The 18841-nt window shown below is 36.9% G+C and overlaps 1 protein-coding gene and 1 pseudogene across 6 annotated transcripts in view; both read left to right on the top strand.

The window, feature by feature from the left end:
- The window catches only part of LOC138856034 (uncharacterized), a 169102-nt pseudogene that overhangs the window by 96259 nt on the left and 54002 nt on the right, over positions 1-18841 (top strand).
- Positions 1-18841, top strand: part of PolrMT (mitochondrial RNA polymerase) — a 116944-nt gene that overhangs the window by 92354 nt on the left and 5749 nt on the right. For 4 of the 6 annotated variants that reach the window (XM_036367968.2, XM_036367969.2, XM_070106460.1 and 1 more), the window contains 5 exons: positions 12883-13145; positions 14306-14680; positions 14748-14889; positions 14980-15087; positions 15152-15274. In XM_036367968.2, coding sequence (XP_036223861.2) covers positions 12883-13145; positions 14306-14680; positions 14748-14889; positions 14980-15087; positions 15152-15274 — 1011 coding nt within the window. The remainder of the gene's footprint in view (positions 1-12882; positions 13146-14305; positions 14681-14747; positions 14890-14979; positions 15088-15151; positions 15275-18841) is intronic. The other 2 variants (XM_036367971.2, XM_036367970.2) reach the window with 2 other exon arrangements.

Below are 18841 nucleotides of genomic sequence, written 5' to 3'. Positions count from 1 at the left end.
CAGGGTCTATTCTGGATAAGTAGGAGTTTAACCTGCTACAGTATCCAGAACGAAGTTGCGCGAGGGTCACTCTAGATTCGCGAGGCAACTCGAGCTCTGTGTCTGCAATGGGTGGTGGTTTGACTCGTATTACGCCATTCACTGAGAGGGAGTCGGTGAAGGTGTTAATGGCTCCACTGTGAATGGCGGTCAGTGCCTGTCTGAAGTTAGTTGCGTCTGAAGTCTGGTCGGCGTGCTGTCTGATGTCGTCGACGTAGTCAAGGAAGGACCTCTTGATGTTCCTAGGAGGCTGCTCCGCTGCAAGCAGGCGTCTGCAGGGGTGGTTTCTGCGAAAACATCCCAGCAGAAACTGCTTGGAGAGGAGCTCGTTATGTTCCTTAACCGGAAGCATACGGGCCTCGCTATGTAGGTGTTCGATTGGGGACATCAAGAGGCACCCCGTGATAGTCCGGAGTGCAGTGTTCTGACAAGTCTGAAGCTTCTTATTCTGCGTGTCACTGCATCCAGGCGACCATATTGCGGCTGCATAATTGAGGACCGGCCGGCCGATTGCCTTGTATGTTGCCAACAACGTTTCTTTGTCTTTTCCGCATGAGCTGCCGGCAAGCGACTTGAGGATTTTGTTGCGGCTCTGTACTTTGGCAGTTATCGCAGTCGTATAAGGAGTGAAAGAGCACAGACTGTCCAAAGTGACGCCTAAAATTTTAGGGTTATTTACTGTCGGAATTTTTGTGCCATCGACTGAAATGTTCAGGTCCAGTCTGTACTCCTTCGTCCAATTGGTGAAGATGGTCGCTGTGGATTTAGTGGGGGAGAGTGTTAGGTTCCTTGCAGAAAAGAAGCGAGAAAGATCGGAGAGGTAGCCGTTTACTTTTGAACACATGCCATCGATTCCATTGCCCGACGTCAATATCGTACAGTCATCTGCGTACGAGGTGATTGAAATTCCCGCTGGTGGCTGGGGGAGTTTTGAAATGTAGAAATTAAACAGTAGCGGGGAGAGGACACCGCCCTGCGGAGCCCCCTGTTTAATTTTCCTGAGTTTGGAGTTTTGACCTCGAAATAGTACGGATGAGTGTCGACCGCTCAGGTAGTTCATGGTCCACCGCTTCAGCCCTGGAGGGAGCGTTGATTGTTCCAGGTCCTCAAGTAGCGTTGCGTGATTGACTGTGTCAAAAGCTTTTGACAAGTCCAACGCTACGAGGATCGTCCTCTCGCAGGGTGGCTTCTTGTTCAGGCCATGAACTATGTGGGCGTTTATGACGCTAAGTGCTGTGGTGGTACTGTGCACTTTACGGAAGCCATGCTGATGGTCTGCTAGGCTCAGGTGGTGGGTGAATGACGGGAGTAACAAGGCCTCAAGTGTCTTCACTACTGGGGAAAGGAGAGTTATCGGGCGATAAGACTCCCCTTTGTTGGCGGGTTTCCCAGGTTTCAGCAGTGGGACCACTCTTCCGACTTTCCACACATCGGGTATTTGAAGAGTGGATATCGACAGGTTGAGGACCTTGGTGAGGTAGTTTACTCCCGTTGGGCCTAGATGTTTTAACATCAGCATGCTTATTCCGTCAGGGCCGATGGATTTAGACGATTTTGCCTTTTTGATGACACTCTGAACCTCCCCATCGGTGAAAGTAAGTGGTGCGCAGTCTTTTGGCATTTTGCGCAGCCGTCGGGTAACACATCGTTCGGCCTTGTCGGTAGAAGGGTGCAGTATAAACTGCCGGCTAAAGTAGCTCGCGCACTACTTCGGGTCCGAGGAGGCATGGCCATCGAATTGAATTTCAACCCGATCGTCATGTTTCCTCGGCGCTCATTTGCTAATACAGCTGCTGGAATTGACGCTCGCCAACGATGACGTCCGTAGGAATGGATAGTGCGTTGAAGGTGCTCTCAGTAAATTCTGTGTTAGTTAATTCCCAGTTAGCTTTGTTAAAGTTAACATAGGTGCGGTTATCCACAGAAATAAAGTCAGGAGGTTTCTCGATCGAGATAATTATGGGCAGATGGTCTGATGCAAGAGTTAGCATAGGTCGCCAGGTTATACTATTTATCAGACCACCGCTAGCGATGGTAATATCTGGCGAGCTATTACATGTGCCCATAATTCTGGTGGGGGCTTCGTCGTTCATTGTGCAGAATGTCGAATCGTCCATCTGTTCCGCCAGCTCCATCCGCCTACGATCGTTTGACAGGCAGGAATGCCAAAGATCGTGATGCGCGTTAAAGTCGCCTAGCACCAGACAGTTTTCACCACGAAGTAGCGCATCTATATTCGGGTGATATCCTGTTGGGCAACATGTAACTGGGGGGATGTATATATTAAATATTTCGAGCTCGACATCGCCTGACCGGACAGCTATACCCTGACATTCTAGGGTGGTGTCCCTGCGATCGATGTCAACATCGATTAGACGATATTGCACGGTGTTGTGCAATATGAAGGCTAGGCCTCCACCATTATCCCGCTCGCGATCCTTACGTAAAACGTTGAAACCTGCACAACTCAGAAGATCTGAGCGGCTGTTTAACTTGGTTTCTTGGACCGCAGCTATCGTTACGCGCTCCCGGCTCATAAATGCAACTATCTCCTCGATCTTGCTCTGGAGTCCGTTGCAGTTAAATTGTAAGAGTCGCGTTTGTCGCGGGTGTCCAGTCGGGATCCTAGGGGTGAGTGGGGTGCGTGTAGGTGGTGGTTGTTGCAACTGTGCTATCCGCATGGGCGGTTGTCGCACTATGGTGTTGGTTGGCGACGTCACTGTATGTGATTGCGGGGGCAGACTCCCACAGCATGGGGCAACATACGACGCACTCCACTCTCGTGTGGTGCGCAGGCCAGAACACGACAGAAAGTGACACCAGCCAGTACAAGAATTGCACTTGACTGATGTCCTATCTTGGCCACTCGACTGAAGTGGCAGCGCAGTGCGCGAACATGGTGCAGGTTGCACGGCCGTTGAGGCAGATGTCGCATTATTGCGTTGACAGCATGGGACCACGTAACTCGTGGTCCACTCCCTGTGTGTCTTAAGGCCCGAGCAGGTCTTAAGATGGCTCCATCCATTGCATGTATTGCACCTAACCGAGGTGGAATTTGGATGGAGCCTTTTTGCGCATACGCAGCAGTAGAATACCTCGGGGCCCGGGTTGGACTCGATGCCAGCACGGGTCAGGAGGATACGGAGCAACCCTGCTGCTAGGCGTTGCTCCAATGACGACAAACTTAATCTAAAACTAACCGATCCAAACAGGGTTAGGTCGTCGAAATAACAGCCCTTGGCCGGATAAAATCCGGGTCGATTCCGGTATCGCAGAACCGGCTGTTGTGGGAATTGTGCGGATGTTCAATCATCGGCAATGCTAGTTCTTCACTTAGTGTACGCATAAATGGACGACGTTCTGTCGTTTTATTGGACAATCATTTTATTATTTTCATAATAAATTATATATGGTACAAGTGAGGTAATATCTAGCATGTTGAAGAACATTGCCATTGTCCATCTCGAAGATCGTCGTTGACTGGTGTATCTCCGCACCATTTGGTCCATTGTGTCAACTCCATCAGAATGACAGCTTTATTTTTTTTAGCGTACCAACAATGGTAATATTCCACGACAACAAATGTTTAGCAACTCGTACAGTAGTAAAGAAGTTATCCATACAGATGTTTCTACCACTACCTCGGTACGGAGCCGCCAATTCTTTCACTACTTTTTCACCCTATTTTTTTTCTCGAGTATTATCTGTTTTATCAGTGTACATAATCCTTTGCAAAGGATATGCGTTTTCTGCATCACAAATCCACCAGTTCTTTATACCATACTTAGCTGGTTTCGATGGAATATATTGAGTAAATCCAGTACGGCCACGGTATGGATAAAGCTGTTCATCAATCGTCAAGTTAGCTGTTGGTTTGTACATCTGAGCTAAATTTGAATTCAAAATTCTCCACACATCACGAATTGGAGCTGCCTTGTCTTTTTTTTTACGTTCACTTCGAGTATTACCATCGTCGAATCGCAAAAAACGCAGAATATTATGGAATCTCGTCTATCCCATCGTCGCGCGATACAGCGGATAAGAATTAGAGTGCCACATGTCAAATGTATGATCTGTATTCGAATTATTTGCTCCAACACAAATTAAGATACCGAAGAACGAATAAATTTCGGGTATCGTAACGGGCTTCCATTGAGTGAGTTTGGATAGTTGGCATTGTACTCTTGGAAAATTGTTTCAGCTTTTTTATTAGTGTGACGGACGATTATATCAACCATTTCGTAGGTAAATTTTTTTTTGAAAGTCTCGCTAATTGACAACGTTTCCGTACTGCGATGAGGCCCACTCCGCTGGCGTACAACATTATGAGCTGCGGTCTGATGCTGAGGTGTTGGAGTTTTGTTCCACACTGTTTTATCTTTGACAATAAAACTCCCAGATGGTTATTGAGCTCTTCCTAAAATAATAATAACAACATTAATTAATTATTTAAGAAAAAGAATTATTATTTCAATCATTACTAAGAACAAATATTTTACTACCTTCAGGCTCAGCTGTTTCTACTTCATTGTCATCATCCTCAGTCTCGCTATTCTTAACTTCTTCTTCTTCTTCTTCTACGGCTGAATTCTTCTGTATCTTCAGAATCTTCTGGTTCGTCACGCACTGTATTACCTTGTTGATTTTGATGTCTAGCTCTATTTGCTGGAATCCAGTCTTCGTCATCGCTATCAGAAACCCTACTCGAATCACTGTCGTGTTCTCCTCTTAGTTTCCTCAAGTACTCATTCCTTTCGGTTGCACTTAACCTAATAAATTAAAATAAAAAAAATTTTTAATACTCAGATCGTTGCTAAAAGACGTCGGTAAAGTTGGTTACTAACATAAGAGTTAAACGATATTGAACATTTGAATAAATATGTCCTTTGATGACAATTTGTTAGCCCTTAGATCAAGTTTAACAAAACCCAAAATTTTTCTAAAAACAAAATTACAGGATCGTTTTATAAACGCTTATAATCCTTTGTTTTTGGAACTCCATAGAGCAAATATGGATATTAAATAATGAATGCATATGCTTGCTGTACATATATATTTAATTATATTAACAAGTCTAACAGGGGAATTAAAAGAAGCTATATCAGAGGTAAATGCTGGAAATTATACTGTTAAGCAAAAACTTAAACATATAGGTCACAAATTTATATCAAGTAATGCAGAAATATTTATAAATACCTCTCGACCTGAGGAATGTGTTCGAATGGTAAAATCTAGAGTGGAACTTCAGAATCTTCCTTCAGGTTCTTTAAACCTCATTTTCTATAAGGGATATTGTTGCAACTAAACAAAGTACCGATTCTTTTATTTTCGTTTTGTCGTGGAATTAGTAAATATTGTGCATATAAGTTAATTTTGTAGAGGGTAATTGGGTTTTTAATTATTTTGATTGCTTTCATTCGTTTGGATATGGCAACACTTATTATCTGTCAACATGGAAACCATTTGTTATTGTGCATATAACGAAAATAGTGTAAAAATAAAATGCTTATTTAAAGCAAATTTTAAAATAATTAATATAAAATAAATATGCAGAAACATTGTAGTAAAGTGTAAGTGTATAATAAGTCAATAATATAAAAGAAGAAAAATTAACTACAAATCGAGAAATTGTAAGATAAAATTTCCGAAATTTTCAACTTCAAATGCAAATATATAAATCAAAATCGACTGAAGTAATCGTAGACGGTATTTTAGACCGTTATGATCAAATATCCGATCAGTTAGAAACTCTTTGTTTAGATGATTTTGCATTTAGGTATAAATATTTTAAATCTAGGAGAAGAGCACAAGACAGTGATGATGAAGAAGAAGAGAGGGAAGACGATAATTGACCAGAAAGCGCGATTGTTATGCCTCTTAAAAACGGTACCGGTTTTATTAAAAAACCATGCTTTACTATCCATGGCGCAATGAACAGCAAGATCTCATTGGAAACGATAATGAGCAGACTTGCATAATACATCGTATTCTAATTGAGGAAAATCAAATAAAATATGATGTTTTTGAACAAAGGGAACTTGAAAAAGTTCTAGAAAGTCTTTATAATGAAATAGACTTAGAGGAAGGTGCTCAAAATGAACTACATATTGTGGAAAAGGGTTCAGAGTGCTGGCACTTCCAGAAATAAACCCAAATATAATATAAATTTGCTGGACTTGCATGGTGAAGATTCAACAGATAATGGCATTGAATCTGATTGCAATATTAGACTTATTAAACTACCCCCTTTAATTCCAGATGAGGAATTATTTTCTTTAGTTAAAAGTCTAAATACTAAGCAAAGAACCTATTTGACACATTTGATGCACCAGCTAAAAACAAATCGCCCATTTTATTAGTTCATTGGTGGCGGTGCAGGTGTAGGAAAGAGTCGTTTGATATCTGCAATATATCAAGCTCTTAACCATCGTTACAATTCTACATCTGGATCCAATCCAAGTTCCTTAAAAGTTCTTCTTTGCGCACCTACGGGTAAATCAGCATTCGGAGTAGGTGGAAGACCCTTCATTCAATATTCTCTTTACCTGTTAATCAGTTGAAAAGAGAGTTGAGGCCACTTAGCTATGACACAGTTAATTCATTGCATTTCAGGCTTATCGATTTAAAATTAATCATTATTGCTCGTATGTTTAGCTCTGTTGATGCGAGATAGAACAAATTTTCAAGCAACTCTCACCTGTTGGAGATAGGTGGATATTCTCTCCTACTACCAATGATGCATACAGCACTTAAGTTGGTTCCCCTTTGTGAGAGTTATTTAAATACTTTAAATTAACAGAAATAATGAGACAACGGGAGGATCAGACCTTTGCAATTGCATTAAACCATATGGCATCTGCTACTATGACAAATGAGGACATATCAGTCATTGAAATCCGAGTAGTTAATTTCGAGGAAGTGCCCGATGATGCCATATATTTATTTTGGTCCCATGAAGAGACAAATAATTTAATGCCGTTAAGCTCATTCGAATCCCAACTGAAGCTATGCTTTAAACAGCAAGAGACTCAGTTATTGGAATTGGTATAAGTGAAAATGAGAATATTTTGGAAGCAGTTAAAATTTTCTAAACTCCTGAAACGCAGTTACTGCCCTGTGAATTGACAAAAAAACTCCGCCAAATATAATATATGATTACAGTGAATATAAACACGTGTGATGGCTTGGTTAACGGGGCAATCGGACAACTTATGCCAATTGATTTCCATTGTTCTTTTCCAGCAATTCTGTGGATTAAATTTGTAAAACCTTCTGTTGGTTTGATAGCACGATCAAAAAAGCCTCATCCTCTAGAAAATTCTTGGACACCAATTGAAAAAATTCTAAAATGTTTTCAATATAAAAGATATGAACATATTTCAATTGAAATAAATCAGTTTCCAGTTGTTCCGGCTGAAGGAATAACTATTCATAAAAGTCAGGGCGCCATATATAAAAAAGTTGTAGTTCATACTCGACCCAGAATGCCTAGAGCTTCAATATATGTCGCTTGTAGTCGAGCTACTTCTGCAGAAGGTCTATTCATCATAGGAAATTTTATTCCTCCTAACAAATTTCCTGAATCGGATCCCGTATTTAGGGAACTGAGGGAATTGAACACAAATAAAGCTTTGACAACATGTTTCAATTTTATGATTTCCCGAACATCAGGACATCAAATTTTATTCCATAATGCTCAGAGTCTTCACGCTCACATTAATTATATAAAAAGCGACTGTTTGATGATATCTTCAGATATTTTATGTTTTGTAGAAACTTGGAGTTATCCTTGCGAAAGTTTTGATATACCAGGATTTACTCCAATTAACGAGCTGAGGATAGCTAGCACAGAAACAACCAACAGAAATAAACGGGGCATTATAATATATGCAAAGCATAGTATTGCTTGCTCTATAGAATCAAAGGCTGTAAAGAAAATTTATTCAGGCCACAAAGTTTTAGAAGCGGTTTTGTTTAAATGTTTTAATATTAATATTCTGGTTTTATATAGAAATTCAGCTTTCTCTGTCAGACATTTAATTGTAGAACTTCAGGAAGTCCTTACTTCTGAGTTATGCAATCAAAATGTGCTAATTGTTGGAGATTTCAACATTTGTTTAATATCTACAGGGAATTCAATAGGAAATCTGCTCCAAGAAAAAAACTTTAGTTCCCTGCTTGATGTACAATATTCAACTACACCTGCCTGTACACAAATTGATTGGGCATTTTCAAACATGGATCCTTCCCATGTTAATGTAATTACTTTTGAGACAGTACACAGCTATCATGACAGTATTTGAGTCTCTATTTCGAACTACAGTTTTCAGACTTAGTGCAATAGTTCGTTTTTTTTTTTTTAATATAATCGAATTAAAATGGTATAGCAATTTTGACAGTAGTTTTTAAGGCAATTTTAAGTAAAATATGTAAATAGTCTAATTAAGCAATTTTAAATTATATGTATAATTTGTTATTATATAAGACATTATTGTATAAATATATGATACAAATTAAATAGTATAAGGAGAAAAGAAATATAATTTGGATATATGTATAAGAATATCTATAAAAATTTATGTTTAATATTGTAAATATTATATACAAATTAATATAATAATATAATTTTTAAAGTTATTAATTTCACTGTGAATGTAACTAACTAAGACAACAGTTCCTACTTTTAATTATTAAAATATATAAAGAATCTCAAAGAGTATACCATTTAACTTTGCGAGAGTATAAAATGTTCGGTTACATCCGAACTTAGCCCTTCCTTACTTGTTTTATTAATTTTTCTTCTCATTATAAAATTACGCTTTGCTTAATTTACTTGGAGCCGTTTTGCTGACTCGACGTTTCTCAACATCAACGGCATAATTTAATTAAACAAATAAAATATTCCTTACGTGGTAATATGATATTAAATGTGTGTATGTATGAATGTATGTAAATACACTGTGGCACTAAATTTCATTATGCTATGGCAACAGTATATTACAATGTGTAGTGCATATACAAGTTGGTATGATAAATATTTATAATTTATGTATAATATACAAATACATCTATATGTTGTTTATTACAGTGGGGGCTATTCAACAAATACTTTTTTGTATATTAGGTTGTGGCAGCTTGGAAGTGGTGGAGTCATCTGATGACGCAGTACCCATTAATTTTCAATAAAGTTGAGCCAGGATATCATTTCAATATTCCTGTCATTAATCCAACAACAAGACGGCCTGTTCCAAATAAAGAGATTTCCTGTATGGAATTTTATGCGTAGCACATGATGTTTCGAGAGCACGATTTGAAACTCCTTCCTCGAACAAGGCAAATTTTGAAAACGTTTTTGTGAACGTTTTCGTTTCGTTTCTCTAAACCAGATCTGCATGATGCGATTAGCGCAGATGATATTATTAGACCTAATGACATATGCTAAATTGTTATTTATTGAAGGGATTCAATGCGAGCGAAGCCGCGGGTATTGCTAGTATATACCATGTATGATATATTTTTTTCTTTCCTAAATACAAATAATTTTTATACATACAATATATAAGAAATTACAACATCTGTTCATAGTATAATATAGTAATGCAAGTTTTGTGGACAGCTGGTACGGTGGGTGTCTGGGTGTGAGGAATTCCACTGTATATGATTGCGTCGATTAATGAATGTTGATTCTGAACATTTGTAAATATTCTCCTAACCTTGCGAATTGCGAGACCGAGAGTTATACCCGTTAAGTTCTTGCTTATACACTTTTCTATAGTCTATATCAGCTATTTCCAACGTCAAGGTTACAATTTTGCGTATGTATTGACACGATGCGTTAATACTGCAGCAGACAGTACATCATAAAAGTATTTTATAATTTTTATGAAGTAAGAGTTAGTTGATTTATATATGTATTCATTTAGATTGCGAAAATAGAAAATGAAATAATAAATTGTTTGTCAATTATGTATTTTTATACTCTCGCAACATGTTGCTACAGAATATTATAGTTATGTGCACGGTTATTTGTAACACCTAAAACTAATGGAGATATATATAGGAGTTTGGTATTGTAGATGGGCGGAATCGGAGCACTGCCACGCCCACAAATTCTATTAATCACAATCATATAAAGCGCCATAACTAAGTCGAAAATTAAGATACAAAATTGAGTGATTTAGTAATTACAATAAGGCCCACAATGGTGTGAAAATTTGTAAGTGTGAATGACTCCGATTCCAAACGATTATGTGGCAAACTATATAAAATGCCATAACTGACTAAATAAATACGGCAGAAGCAGTAAATTTAAAATTCTTTATGATACAAAGGGACGTCAATGGAGTTGGTATCAAAATTGTGAAACTATGAAAATGGCCAAATCACGCCTACTTCCCACATACGAGCATAACCGTTTTAAATTCAATTTGATTCTTTCATTTACAAAAATCTGGAGTCAATGACAATATTAATATAAAGTGTAATATTAATGACGTGCCTTTTGGGTATTGAATTTCGAGTCTACAAATTGTGGAAATCGGACTATATCATTTCAAGGCCCAGATACCGAATATGTGACTTTTTACCGAAAATATCAGTTAATGTGTGAGATATATAATTGAACTTCAAAGAAAATCCTTTCCTAATAAGAGTATGTTTTTATGTCAATGGATTGAATGGAGAAAGGTCAAAGGTCTCTCAAAATAAATTTTTTCACAATCCGTAAAAATATTTTTTTTTATAGTTAGTATCCTATGTAATTTATACATATAATGATTTGATTATTCTAGCAGACTTTATGCCCAATATATCGGTCAGTGTATAAATTATCTTCACATGAGTTCGGGAAAACACTAGAGTATACTAGAGATACTTGAATAATTCCAAACGTTAATACAATCAGTTCAGATGTTCCCCTATACGCGATATAGTGATGTCTATCCATTTTGTTTTGCCATCTAGCTTTAAAGCGTATATGCCGGTGAATAACAAACTTTAATGAAACTAAGTGGACAATTTTTCTTAAAAATAATTTGGTTTAGCGCTAAATATGAATACCATAAAATTGGCCTACACCTTGATCTTAAGATGTGGGTTTCGTCGAGCAAAAAATGGCCTATTTTTAATAATTTTTTCATATAAAAAATTAAATATTTTATTCAAACTTTTTATTATTCCAAAGATACATATTTTACAAAGATTTTGTGGAATTTTCAAAGAAAAATATTCAAAACTCGGCTATTACGACGTCATTCTCTCTGAAAAAAGGTTCCTCGTTGAACTTCTTACAGGATCATCAAAAGTAAAAAAGAAAAAAACGTGCTTTAGCTAAGACCATAAACCAGGTATTGGACGAAAGAAAAAAAAATTAAAATTGTAAGTTTTGGTCAACATTTCTCGACGTTTTTGTTTTTATACTCTCGCAACCTGTTGCTACAGAGTATAATAGTTTTGTTCACCTAACGGTTGTTTGTATCACCTAAAACTAATCGAGTTAGATATAGGGTTATATATATATAATTGATCAGGATGAAGAGACGAGTTGAAATCCGGGTGACTGTCCGTCCGTGCAAGCTGTAACTTGAGTAAAAATTGAGATATCTTTATGAAACTTGTTAGACATGTTTCTTGGTACCGTTAGACGGTTGGTATTGCAGATGGGCGTAATCAGACCACTGCGAAGCCCACAAAACGTCATTAATCAAAAACAAATAAATTGCCATAACTAAACTCCGCAATAAGATATCAGACTGTTATTTGGTACACAGGATCACATTAGGGAGAGGCATCTGCAGTTAAAATTTGTGGGCGTGGCACATCCCACTTTTAGGTGGAAACCCATATCTTGAGATCTGCTTAACCAATTTCAACAGAATTCGGTACATAACGTTATTTTCATATTTTTATGTTATAGTGCGAAAATGGGCGAAATCGGACTACAACCACGCCTATTTCCCATATAACACCATTTTCAATTCCATCTGATTCTTTCACGTTCCACTATGCATATCAAGCAACAATGATTATATCGGGGTAAAACTTTGCGTGAATATTACGTTTAAAATATGCCACCTTGTGACCAAAAATTGTCTAAATCGAACCAAAACTGTTCAAGACCCTAAGTACTAAATATGTGGACCCCAGTGCCTATAGTTGACCTTCTACCGAAAATATCAGCCAATCCACAAAGAAATCTCAAACAAGTATACCATTTGACTTTGTTTGGTTACATCCCAACTTAGCCCTTCCTTACTTGTTTTGTATATAGTTTTTAATAGTCCCTAATATACTGATTTCCGATTCTCTAGGTGATGTTTTTTGTCCATATATATCTCATTTGAGTTGATTAGCTAAATTTTAATATAAATTTCTCGGACACCTTTTTTAATATTTAGTTTTGGAACAGATATCAACAGTATTTCCCCGCCTTTGATGTTTGCAAATTTCAAAATGTTCGGTTACTTCACATTTGACACTTCCTTACTTGTGTTTTAATAAAACTTTGATTCAAAACAAAGTTAAAATTGATTTCCCGTCCTTTGTTAAACATACTGTACAGTCTTACGTTTACTGCTTGGTGATTGGAGCTCGTATGAAGCTCAACGACTACTTGTATTGCTAAACGATGTGTTGTATATGTATATGTGAAAGCGGAGAAGCTGGTTTTGTTCGCTACTCAAGGACTTAGCTGAAGTTTACCTATTTAAAAGATCTTGTTTTAATTAATTCTTGTCTTAGATATTTATTGTATTATATTATACTAAGCATATATTTATATATATTTGTTTTTATTTCTTTAGTAGACACAATCAATTTGTTTTGATATTCCAAATTAAATTTCAGCGTAGAAAACTTAAAGATCTTGAAGAGCTGTGGCGTGTTCAAATAAATGCTGCTATCATGCGGGACTTAAATACATTACGAGCTCAAATCCGTTACAAACCGAATAGTTTCATGAATTACTACACATACCTTAAAGCTTTAGATACCTCTATATATACAGATATTTTAATAAAAGAAATATTTAAGTTGGCAGAAGGATCGGAAACTTTTAGTCCAACAGTAGGACAACTTTATAAAGAACTTGGCAAAAAAATAGAGCAAAGGTAATAATATTATTACGGTATTGTGGTAAATGAAAAGTATGTATGATGTTCTATTATATTTATTATGTTTTCTTTTGGTATATACTTGTATACAAGGTGCGTTCCAAAGTAAACAGGACAAAAGTAACAAAGTAAACTCTATATCCATCTATATGTCGACTAGTGCGTTAGGATCTGCTATCGTTTATCGACTTCCAGTAAAAATTTCATGACATTTCATTTATTAGAAGTGAAGTTATTGCGTTTTAAGTGTCAGTATGTTTTTGTCATCGGTGTGAAAATGAGCTTCGAACAAAGGGCCAACATTAAATTTTGTTTTAAACTTGGTAAAACATTTACCAAAACTCATCAAATGATGAAACAAGTTTATGGCGATGATTGTCTATCCCGTAGCCGTATTCACGAGTGGTTTAAACGTTTTCAAAGTGGTCGTGAGGACATAAATGAGAAATGAGCCGAAACCCAAAAAATCGTGCATGGAGAAGTCAAAAGATATGATTCCAAGGGTATTGTCCACAAAGAATTTGTTCCACCCGGCCAAAACGTTAATGCGGTATTCTACCTTGGAGTTTTGAAGCATTTGGTGCGCCATATTCGACGTGTTCGGCCCGAATATCGCGAAGATGGAAGTTGGCGTTTGCTGCACGATAATGCACCGTCTCAGCGATCGACGCTTGTGGCCAATTATTAGACCAAAAATCACATTTTAACAATCAACCATTCCCCGTATTCACCTGATATGGATTTAAATAAAATTAATTGATTTTGCCGATAAAACCATTTGTTCTGTCTTTTTTTTAAAAGTCCTGTTTACTTTGGAACGCACCTTATATATAGTTATTTAAATCAGACATATATATTCAGACATATTTCAATTCCAATTAACTTTCATTTTCGAAAGTCATACATGTAAGATACCTCAGCTCATATTTCCAAATGAGGCTTATTACCGCAGACTTTTTCTCGTTAAAGTTACAAAATTTCTATTGCATATTTAACTACTTTTATATTTGCAGGTTATTTAATTACATTAATCGTTGAATTAAACAAAATAGCTTATTTAAAATTTTTTGTAATTGGTAAACTTTGGTCGTTTTCAGTCTAGTTTGTTCATTCCTAAAATTCTAAATATAATATAAACGCATTTTACCTTCATTTAGATATCAAATTGAAATGAAAAAGAAAAATGGTGTATTGGAAAAAATTGGAGAAATATATAGCTGTTATTGTGAAATATGGGGCGAGGGAAATACTAATGATAATGCTCGTCAAATATGGCAACGGCTGGTACACAATCACCGAAATAGTGGGCCCAGTATGGATGTAAAATATGTAGGTTGGCCTACCAATGTGCAGTCTGGTGTTGGCCGTTTTCTGTACAATATTTTGATGCGTGACATTAAAATAGATGCTCATATTATGCGTCAAAAAACCAAAAGCAAACAACAGAATCTTTTACCCGCCTTTTATACACTTTTTCGAAACCAAGGACGCTTAGTAAAAGAAGAAGTTAAACCTCATCCTGTATTAGCGAAGTAAATTTATATTCAAATCAATTGAATTCCAAATCGAAAACTTTGAAATTTATGATTTTTTTAAAAGATTATTGCGCACGTCACACCAGAAAACATTAACATTTGATTCGAGTCTGGTACCAATGCTATGCCCACCACAACCTTGGAGTACTCCCAATAATGGAGGCTATTTACTCAATAAATCAGAACTGATACGTTTGCCTCATCAAGTAAGTATGTATTTTGAATGTTAACATTGAGAAGGATTCCGTACATATTAAATAAATACATAAATTACATACATACTTTTTTTATAACAGGCCATTCAGCAATGGGATCGCATAAATTCAAGCAGCCAACAACAAATTTATCCGGCTCTTGATTCTTTGAATCAGCTTTCTAGTATAGCCTGGCGCGTAAACACGGAGGTAGGTGAAATAGCAATTAATTACTTATAAACAAATGACTTACTAAGTTCTAATTTTTTCGAAGTCCGCATTCGAAATTGATCTTATTTCAAACAACAGAGAACAAAATAAACATTATATAATCTTGAAAACTACTGGTACAATCTTTAAAAATTTTGTACCGCCGTGGATTTGGTCATTTCTTCTGGTATGTGTATTTATATATTTGTATAGACTTTTAGAAAAAAAATTTAAACGAGAAAAATCTCGGAGTTTATGAAATTTAAATTAACAGGTTTTTTTTTTTGGAATTTCACTCTGATCTTCGTCATCAGTATCATGTCAGTCATGATGAGCATGAATTTAAATATCTTTTTAGGGATATGATAATATTTTTGGCAACATTTGCTTTTGACAATGATTCCATTAGCATATTCACAAGTTTACAACAATTAACATGACAGTGTTTCAAGGACATTAATAATACATTGGCAATATCTTTACTTCTTAGCTTAAGCCTACATGCATAGCGATATCAAATTCTTAAAAATGAGGCCAGTATTTTATTTTAATATAAAATTATTACTTCTTTCGGAAATGCCACTTTGACACCTTATAGCATCTGTTATATGAGCTTGACCAAATATGGTGTACGCCATTGAAATAAGATTACCATGATAATGCCCATAATTTTATAAAACACTATAATGTGGTTTTTATAGTTAATAATGTTGTTTTTATAATTGCTAATGTTGTTTTTAATAAGCTCTAATTGGAAATTATAAGGCAAATATTTCGTTTGTGGAGACTAACATTGAAAAATGGAGAAATTACTTTTTCCTATTGTCGTACGGAGTGCTGTTTTCTACCACGACTGAAGCTTCTTCGTCTGCGTTTCACAACATTCAGGTGACCATATCGGTGGTGCGTAGTTATTGAGTGGCCGGCCGATTATCTTGTATGTTGCCAACAACGTTTATTTGTCCTTGTAAAGGAGCACAGACTGTAAAGTGTAACGTCTAAAATCTTAGGGTTGTTGACAGTCGGAATTTGAATGCCTTTGCCAGTTGGTAAATGTAGTCGCTGTGGATTTAGTGAAGGAGAGTGTTAAGCTCCTTGCAGAGAAGAAGCGAGAAAGATCGGTGAGATAGTTGTTTACATGTGTTGAACACATGCCATCGATTCCATTGCCTGGCTGGTGAAGGAAATTCCCTCTGGTGCTTACGAAAGTTTCGCGATATAGAAAGTTAACCCCCTCTGTTTCATTTTTCCTAATTTAAAATTTTGACCTTGAAATAGTACTCATGATCGCCAACCGCTCAGATAGTTCATAGTCCACCTCTTCAGCATTGGATCTAGCGAAGATTGTTCGATGTCTTCTAGTACCGTTGTGTTATTGACTGTGTTAAGGCGAGAGTTAACAATGGTCTTCAGATTATGATTATTATTAGACCACCGCTAACGATGGTAGTATCAGGCGACATTACATGTGCCAATAATTCTCTTTCATTGTGCAAAATGTCGAATAGTCTATCTGTCCGGTCACATCCACTCCCCTACTGTCGTTTGACAGGCAAGAATGTCAAAGATCGTATTGCGGGTTAAAGCCGCCTAGTACCAAACGATTCTCATAACGATGCAACGCACCTATGTTCGCGTGATATTCTCTTTAGCAACATGTAACCTGGCGGGATGTATACGAGTATATTAAATATTTCGAGCTCGACATGGGCCGACCGGAAAGCTATACCCTGATATTATATGGTAATATCTCTTCGGTCGATATAGCCGCTGATAAAAAGATATTCCACTGTGTTGTGCAATATGAAGGCTAGACCTCTACCAGAGGAGGATTGATCACACTGGAATTCATGCTGCCTAGTTGAGCTAGCTTCTTGGGACCGTCGAGATCCTTTGTTGGCGCAAACTAGGTACAATTTGAACAACCCTGCACGGAGCAACCCTGCTGCTAGATGTTGTTCCAATGATGGTAAGCTTAACAAAACTTAAACTTACCGATCCAAAATAACAACCCTTGGCCGGATAAACTCCGGGTAAATTCCAGTAAAGTAGTTCATGCAATGTGAAAATAGGTGAAATAAAATAACAACCACGCACAGTCCCCATATAACGCTTATGTTGAAACTACGAACAGTGCGGTAACTCAATACATAAATGTATCAAAGACATTAAATTTGAAACAGAAGATGATACGAAAGGCTTTCATAAGAGCCAGTATTAAAATTTAACATTGGGCGTGATACCTTTAGGTGAAACCTTATTTCTCAGGAGCTACCGACCAAGTTTAATCAAATTTGGTGCTTTAGATTATTTTAACATTCTTATGCTACGTTGTTAAAATGGGTATATTGGACAATTCCATATGATTAATTTACTTTACATAATATACAAGGTGCGTTCCAAAGTAAACAGTAAAAAAGTAACAAAGTAAACTCTAGTGGCGCCATCTATATGTCGACTAGTGCGTTAGAATCTGCTATCGTTTATCGACTTCCAGTAAAAATTTCATGACATTTCATGTATTAGAAGTGAAGTTATTGCGTTTTAAGTGTCAGTATGTTTTTGTCATCGGTGCGAAAATTTGCTTCGAACAAAGAGCCAACATTAAATTTTGATTTAAAATTGGTAAAACGTTTCAATTGATGAAACAAGTTTAAGGCGATGATTGCTTATCCCGTAGCAGAGTGCACGAGTGGTTTCAACGTTTTCAAAGTGGTCGTGAGGACATAAATGAGAAATGAGCCGAAACCCAAAAAATCGCGCATGGAGAAGTCAAAAGTGAAGACAATGCTGATTTGTTTTTATGATTCCAAGGGCATTGTCCACAAAGAATTTGTTCCACCCGGCCAAAACGTCAATACGGTATTCTATCTTGGAGTTTTGAAGCGTTTCGTGCGCTGTATTTGACGTGTTCGGCCCGAATATTGCGAAGATGGAAGTTGGCGTTTGTTGCAATCGACGCTTGTGGCCGATTATTTGACCAAAAATCACATTTTAACAATCAACCATTCCCCGTATTCACCTGATATGGCACCGTGAGACTTCTACCTTTTCGGAAAAATGCATTTGCCGATGAAAGGAAAGCGTCATGCAGACGTGGAGGCCATTCAAAAGGCTTGCACCGGCATACTGGCGGCCATACCGGGCAACGAGCTAAAACACTCGTTCGACATGCTTTTGCAAAAAGTTGTATTAAAGCAGAAGGAGACTATTTTGAATAAAATTAATTGATTTTGCCGATAAAACCATTTGTTCTGTCTTTTTTTTAAAGTCCTGTTTACTTTGGAACGCACCTTGTAAATCAAGCGCAAATGAATTTTTATTATTTTATGGAATAAAACCTTGATCAAACTCCTATAATATACCAATTTGGATCTTTCGGGTGAATTTATACGGTATATATCGGTAAGGTGTCTTAGCAAAATAAAGTTAACGTACAATATTGATATACTAATGCTTAATTCTGAAAATTTGTGTACTAATTATCCAACTCCCCTTTGCTTTATATACAAGTTGGTTGAAAAGTTGGTTGGTCTCACCAAGAAATAGCACTACTAGCTCCCCCAAGTTGGTACATCTGTCGTGAGAACACATGCAATGTTACAAGTCATTCTGTCAATTAATTCTTTGTTTACAAGCCATTTGAAGTTGACGTGTCAGAGTATTTTTTTTAATATGGAAAAAATTTAATATCGCGCAGTGATTAGATACACGCAAAATACGACCAAACACTGCAACCTCACCCAAAGTCATT

Source organism: Bactrocera oleae, chromosome 3 (genome assembly GCF_042242935.1).
Source record: "Bactrocera oleae isolate idBacOlea1 chromosome 3, idBacOlea1, whole genome shotgun sequence".
Lineage (NCBI taxonomy): Eukaryota > Metazoa > Arthropoda > Insecta > Diptera > Tephritidae > Bactrocera > Bactrocera oleae.
This window is presented reverse-complemented; position numbering and strand designations above follow the sequence as displayed.